The sequence below is a fragment of the Neophocaena asiaeorientalis genome, unplaced genomic scaffold (genome assembly GCF_003031525.2).
Source record: "Neophocaena asiaeorientalis asiaeorientalis breed wild unplaced genomic scaffold, Neophocaena_asiaeorientalis_V1.1 scaffold86, whole genome shotgun sequence".
NCBI lineage: Eukaryota > Metazoa > Chordata > Mammalia > Artiodactyla > Phocoenidae > Neophocaena > Neophocaena asiaeorientalis.
Window position 1 is genome coordinate 4911926 of NW_020175039.1, and position 7278 is coordinate 4919203.

At 58.0% G+C, this 7278-nt stretch overlaps 1 protein-coding gene across 1 annotated transcript in view; it reads left to right on the plus strand.

Annotated features, from left to right (window-relative positions):
- The window catches only part of OBSL1 (obscurin like cytoskeletal adaptor 1), a 19164-nt gene that overhangs the window by 615 nt on the left and 11271 nt on the right, over nt 1-7278 (plus strand). The window contains exons 2-9 of the mRNA XM_024763139.1: nt 8-302; nt 1845-2114; nt 2199-2450; nt 2616-2918; nt 3091-3387; nt 4635-4907; nt 5965-6237; nt 6879-7151. Of these exons, the coding sequence (XP_024618907.1) occupies nt 8-302; nt 1845-2114; nt 2199-2450; nt 2616-2918; nt 3091-3387; nt 4635-4907; nt 5965-6237; nt 6879-7151 (2236 nt within the window). The remainder of the gene's footprint in view (nt 1-7; nt 303-1844; nt 2115-2198; nt 2451-2615; nt 2919-3090; nt 3388-4634; nt 4908-5964; nt 6238-6878; nt 7152-7278) is intronic.

Genomic DNA, 7278 nt, shown 5'->3' on the forward strand with positions numbered 1-7278 from the left:
GGACGAGGCCCCCAACCCCGTGGTGGAGCCGCTCAAGTGCGCGCCCAAGACCTTCTGGGTGAACGAGGGCAAGCACGCCAAGTTCCGCTGCTACGTGATGGGCAAGCCCGAGCCCGAGATCGAATGGCACTGGGAGGGCCACCCGCTGCTCCCTGACCGCCGCCGCCTCATGTACCGCGACCGCGATGGCGGCTTCGTGCTCAAGGTGCTCTACTGCCAGGCCAAGGATCGCGGGCTCTACGTGTGTGCCGCGCGCAACTCGGCGGGCCAGACCCTCAGTGCCGTGCAGCTGCATGTCAAAGGTACCGCGGCGCCCCCGGGCGGCCGGGGCCCTGGGAGGGGCCTCCAGCGCCCTCCCAGACCCTCCTAACTCCAGCCCCACTCAGTGTCCAGAAGACGGTGGGGGGTAAGGGAGGCTAAGTATTAAAATGCCATTTCCCGCCCACCTCGCAACCCCCAGGGATTCGGATTTAGTAGGTCTGCAGGGTACCTACTCCGGGAACTTCTTAGCAAGGTCCCCAAATGATTCTGAGGCAGATGGTGGAAAACCACTCTTAGATAAAGGGCTTTAAGGAATGATTCATGTACAGACCCAGAGGGACCTACAACTCCTGTAGTTCATTGTTTTTCAACCTCTTTGTTATTTCACCAACCTGTCCCTGGATGGAAATCCCATCTGGGGCCCCAATAAATAAGACAGATAAAAGGATCATTTTGTGGGTGTAAACTTCTAAATCCAAATTTATAACATGTACTTATAAAGTCAGTCAGTGAGAACAAGGGGTCTATTTTATTGAATATACACATTTTAACCACACATAACTGGGTCTAGTCTGTGAGCCCTATGGGGAAGGCCTGGTTGCAGGTGTCACATTGAGAAACTCCTGATTCGCACCAAAGGGAGAAAAAAAAAAATGCCCCGCATTTTTGACTATTCTCTCATTAGACTGCTCTCAGGTTTGCAAGAAGAAGAAGGTGAAGGAGAGGAAATTTATATATCAAAGTTGAGTCCCCAACAGTATTTAATAACTGCTTACATTGCTCATAAATAGAAAATTCAGGGAGGGAAAACACCCCAAACTCACACTGGAAGTTAAAGCTCTCCGTAACAGGAGTTCATCACAACTCATGACATTATACCCTCACTAGTTATTACCCAACTTGTTCCCTCAGAGGAAAAAGAGTTGGCAAATCTCCTGAGCCCTGCCTGGCACGCAGTGAAGCGTGTGGCACCTGTGCCACAGTGGTGGCCTCTTGGGTACAGTTTGATGTGCACAAACTGGCCGGGCAGGGCTGAACTCTAACCCCCTGAGGAGAGAAAAGCCCAACGTGATGGCACAGCTTCCCAGAGCCGCATGACAAGACAGACATGCTTCCCCAGCAGCCCAGGTGAACCCACTGGCCGTTTCCATCATCGTGCTTTCTTTTTGTTAAATGCAGTTTTGAAAGCGGTTAAAGTACTTTCAAAATGAAATTCAACTCAGACCTTTGCAGAATTGTGTGTGGTGCCTGTGAAGGGCCCCAGGGAACAACCTGAAAATCACTGATGTGGTCCAAGCCCTTCCATCCCTTTCTCCACTTTACGAGGAAAGAAACTGAGACCCAGGATCATGAAAATGGCCTTGGTCAAGGTGATGTGGCTAGCGAGTGTCAGGGTCAGATGAGAATATGGGTCCCCTGGCTTCCCTTCTGGGGGTTTGTCTGATTCCACAGTGCCTGCTGGCTCTGGGAGAAGAGCAAATGGCCGGAGCTAATGTGGGTTTAGGCAGTAGGTGATGGGAGGAGAGTCTTTCTCCTGGTCGGGCCCTCTCCAGAGCCTTCTCTGGTCTCTCCCTTCTTCACAGAGCCTCGCCTCCGCTTCACGAGGCCCCTGCAGGACGTGGAGGGCCGGGAGCATGGGATTGTGGTGCTGGAGTGTAAAGTCCCCAACTCCCGCATTCCCACGGCCTGGTTCCGCGAGGACCAGCGGCTGCTGCCCTGCCGCAAGTACGAGCAGATCGAGGAGGGCACTGTCCGGCGCCTCATCATCCACAGGCTGAAGGCAGATGACGACGGAGTTTACCTGTGCGAGATGCGCGGCCGGGTGCGCACCGTGGCCAACGTGACAGTCAAAGGTCGGCTGGCCAGTGGGAGGAGGCCGAGACCGAGGCAGGCAGACGCCCAGGCCCCGGGCTGACGGACTCCCATCCGTGTCTCAGGGCCCATCCTGAAGCGGCTGCCCCGGAAGCTCGATGTTTTTGAGGGAGAGAACGCGGTGCTGCTGGTGGAGACCTGCGAGGCTGGGGTGGAAGGGCGCTGGAGTCGAGATGGGGAGGACCTGCCGGCCACCTGCCAGAGCAGCTCCGGCCACATGCATGCCCTGGTCCTGCCAGGGGTCACCCGAGAAGATGCTGGCGAGGTCACCTTCAGCCTGGGCAATTCCCGTACCACCACTCTGCTCAGAGTCAAATGTGAGGGCCTGAAAATCCCTAGGCAGCCTCCTCAAGGGCTGGACAGGAGGGTCAGGGCTGGAAGGTGATCAGATGCCACAGTCTGGGTTGGCAAAGTGGACTTAAGGTCAGAGGGCTGTGGGAGGCTGGCGCAGGGCTCGGACGCAAACCCTGCCTTTGTCTCAGGCGTCAAGCACAATCCCCCGGGACCCCCAGTGTTGGCAGAAATGTTCAAGGGCCACAAGAACACGGTCCTGCTGACCTGGAAGCCTCCCGAGCCAGTTCCCGAGACCCCCTTCATCTACCGGCTGGAACGGCAGGAGGTGGGCTCAGAAGACTGGATCCAGTGCTTCAGCATTGAGAAAGCTGGGGCTGTGGAGGTGCCGGGAGACTGTGTGCCCTCCGAGGGTGACTACCGCTTCCGCGTCTGCACCGTCAGCGAACACGGCCGCAGTTCCCATGTCGTGTTCCATGGGTCTGCTCACCTTGGTGAGTCGGTCCCGCCAGCCCAGGCTGACAACCGCTGTACCCCAAGTCACACCCTCCCCATCACCTTCCTCCCTTCCCTGGCCCTCAGCCCCTGTCCTGTTATATGCCTTCTACCTGCCAGTCTCTGCCCTCTGCCCCCTGGTTCTGATGGCCGAACTCTGTCCCATCTCAGTGCCCACAGCTCGCCTGGTGGCCGGTCTGGACGACGTGCAGGTATATGACGGGGAAGATGCCGTCTTCTCCCTCGATCTCTCCACCATCATCCAGGGCACCTGGTTCCTTAATGGGGAAGAGCTCAAGAGTAATGAGCCAGAGGGCCAGGTAGAGCCTGGGGCCCTGCGGTACCGGATGGAGCAGAAGGGCCTGCAGCACAGACTCATCCTGCAAGCTGTCAGGCACCAGGACAGCGGGGCCCTGGTTGGCTTCAGCTGCCCGGGTGTGCAGGACTCGGCTGCCCTCACCATCCAAGGTTCGTGCAGGTGGGGACCAGGGTGGGCAGATAGGGTCAAGACACAGAAGTCCCATTAGCAAAATGAGACAACTGCTACTGCTGCTTCTCACACCTGGGCCAGGAGAGTAAGGGGCATCCATGGTGAGCTAGCTCAGATAGAGGGCTCAGTGATCCCGAAGTTCAGTTTCAACTCACGCGCAGCGTATGGGGGACCCCTGGTTATCCAGCATCATAGCGAAATTCTCTGGGGCACTTTGTGCAGGGTTCTGTCATGTGTGTCATCTCAGAGACACAGACCTCGGCTCCGGGTCCCTGACTGCTTCCTGCCCTATCGCGTAACGGCTGACGCTATCGGAGCAACTTTCTGTGTGCCAGGCACAATCCTACATCGCTTTATATATCCTCTCAACAGCCCTACAGGATGGGTTCTTTTGTCATCCCGTTTTACAGAGGGGGAGACTGAGGCACAGAGAAGTTCAGTGACTTGCCCAAAGTCACAGAGCTAACGAGTGCTGGTGCTGGATTGTGAACCCAGGCGGTCTGGCTTCAGAATCACACTCTGGGGAAAGAGGGAAGGAGAGGGAACGAGGCCTCCCCGAGGACGACAGATCTTGGTGGGGGTCTGAAAGTGCAGGGACCATGCTGGCATGTGCCGTTGCACCATTGCTGGAGTTTGTATGGCCCATCAAGGAATTCCTCAGTGCCCAAGTGCAGGGCCTTGAGGTGGTTAGCTGCCAGCATCCCAGGAGGAGGACAAAGTGAGAAATAACCAGCAACCAGAGCAGCGTTTCTAAAATGCAACCCAGGTTCACCAACATCAGAGTCATCTGGAGGCTGGTCTATAATGCAGATTCCCGGGGCCCTGCACGCTTGGGGGGAGGAGCCTAAGAACCTGCATTTCCAGCAGGCTCCCTGGGAATTCTCATGTACACTAAAGCCACTGCTCTTAAGAGTTGGTGTGTAAGCCTAAAACTTTTTTTTTTTTCTTTTTTTTGTCCGCGCCATGCGGCATGCGGGATTTTAGTTCCCCGACCAGGGACTGAACCCGTGATCCCTGCATTGAGAGCGTGAAGTCTTAACCACTGGACCACCGGGGAAGTCCCAGCCCAAAACTAATTTTTAAAACCAGCAAATGCATCGATGGCAATCATCCAGCCTGATGTGCCCACCCCCCTACCCTGAGCACATACCCTGGAGTGGGGTGTTTATTGGGGTAGCAGAGCACAACTAGGGTGCCACACATGACCACACCTCTCCCCAAGCAGAGAGCCCGGTGCACATCCTGAGCCCCCAGGACAAGGTGTCGTTGACCTTCACAACCTCGGAGCGGGTGGTACTGACCTGTGAGCTCTCCCGGGTGGACTTCCCAGCGAGCTGGTACAAGGACGGGCAGAAGGTGGAGGAGAGCGAGTCGCTGGTGGTGAAGATGGATGGGCGCAAACACCGCCTGATCATGCCTGAGGCCCAGGTCCAGGACAGTGGCGAGTTTGAGTGCAGAACAGAAGGGGTCTCAGCCTTCTTCAACGTCTCCGTCCAAGGTCAGGGACCGTGGCGGCCTGGGCTCCCCCAAGCTGAGGCTGACCCTGGGGGCTGTTTGAACCCTGCCCCCCTGGTCTGCCTGCTTGGGGGTCCCTTCCGAAGGGCCCTAGGGGGCAAGGGGACATGTTTGCAGATCACACTGCCCATGCACCACCCTCCAGCACACTTGGCCCCCATGTAGCCTTTGCTGGTGGGAAAGTGGGGGGGCTTCAATTCAATTAAGGGAAGGGAGGTGGGAGCTAACATTTGTTAGGCACCTACTAGCCAGTTCCTATGCTGTATACTTCAGATGTACACTTGCATTCAGTGTTCACATCTGTGTGAGGGGCAGTATATCTCCATTCGCAGATGAAGCAGCTGAGGTTTAGAGAGGTCATGCAACTTGCTCACGATCACACGGCAGCAAATACCCTAGCTGGGTTCGCACCCAGGACTGCCTATCCCACTGCCCCAGGCGGCCAGGGTCAAAAGGAAGTTTTAGGGGCAGTGGTCCAGAGGCTCTCAGAAGCCAGTACATGTCTGGTTGCTTCAGAACCACCCTGGAAGCCATAAGTGCATAGGCTCCCCCAGGCCTCCAGAGCCAGAATATCCAGGACAGAGCCTGGAGATCCACTCTGGGAGGACAACTCAGGAACCACTGATGCCGCTCCATCTTCTCACTTTGAGTGGCCCCATTGCCAGAAGGTCCTCTGGCCCCTGCCTGAATGTACCAGTGATAGGGAGCGCTGCCCCACGGTATCACCACTAAATTGTTTCCACCTCTTCCCCGTCCTGCGATCAGCCTTCCGGGGGCTTCCTTGAAAAAGCAGCAAGTACGGCCCTGATGTGACCTCCTCTCAGCCTAGACAAAGCCCTCTGTGTCCCCGGCCAACCCCCTCTGATCCTCTGGGAACTCACAGAGCCCTCCAGTGCCATGTGATCTGTCACACCTCACCCGCCACGCCCTCAGTCGTCCGTGTCATTGCCCCAGAGCACCCCACCCCAGCCAAGCAGCCAGTGTGCACTCATGTCTCCTGTTTTGGGGTGTCTGTGTGACCCCATCTTTGCTCCCCCCAGACCCCCCCGTGCACATCCTGGATCCCCGGGAGCACGTGTTTGTGCACGCCATAACCTCCGAGTGCGTCATGCTGACCTGTGAGGTGGACCGGGAGGACGCCCCCGTGCACTGGTACAAGGACGGGCAGGAGGTAGAAGAGAGCGACTTCGTGGTGCTGGAGAACGAGGGGCCCCATCACCGCCTGGTGCTGCCCGCCGCCCAGCCTCCAGATGGGGGCGAGTTCCAGTGCGTCGCTGGGGACGAGCGCGCCTACTTCACCGTGACCATCACAGGTGGGGCTCCAGGCAGTCCACAGGAGGGGGACGGTGTGCCCTGCCCCTGCCTGGGCAGCTGGTACACTCCTGGGCCACTGTTCCCAGCCCCTGCTTCACTTCCCCTAGCTTTCTCCCCAAACCATGCTCTGCACCCTGAGGTCCAGTCACCCGCAGAAAATGCGCTGTCACAAACACACCAGTCACAGCTACATCAGTCAAAGGAAAGCCTGCCTTCTCTGTTCTGAAGATCCTCCAAGGGGAGCTTTAGGGGTGGCAGTGCTACCACAGGGCAGGGTCTAGGGTGGGTGTGCCCAGGCACTAGAGGGGTCAGAAGGTCTGAGGCCTGCAGGAGACCCCAGCTCCATCTGGGCACCCAACCCTCCTCTCCCCAGTCCTACCCTTCGTATTGTCCCTGTCCCAACCCAGAGAATGTAAAGAGTTTCTACAGCTGAGGCTGACACCACAGTCCCCACTGTGCCACCGTGCCCCAACCGTGACTGACTGTCCGAGCAGCTGTGAGCCATGGTCCGAGGGAAGACCCTCTTCTTCAACACACAGCCCACCTTCCAGGAGTAGGGAACAGGCGTGGATCAGGTGGGGCAGCCAGGCACCTCGGCCCCAGCCCCTGACGCCCGGCCACAGCTGTCCCTGTCCTCCAGATGTCTCCTCGTGGATCGTGTACCCCAGCGGCAAGGTGTATGTGGCAGCCGTGCGCCTGGAGCGTGTGGTGCTGACCTGCGAGCTCTGCCGGCCCTGGGCCGAGGTGCGCTGGACCAAGGATGGCGAAGAGGTAGTGGAGAGTCCCGCACTGCTCCTGCAGAAGGAGGACGCCGTCCGCCGCCTGGTGCTGCCCGCCGTCCAGCTGGAGGACTCGGGCGAGTACTTGTGTGAAATCGATGACGAGTCTGCCTCTTTCACCGTCACTGTCACAGGTGTGGGCCCACCCCAGCTGCCCGCGGTCACCAGAGGACAGTCCTGAGCCCTTGCGGGAGCTGGCCACATAGCCCCTAGCCAGCATGTGGGGGAGGGGGGAGGGGGGCTGCAGGTGCATGGACCGGG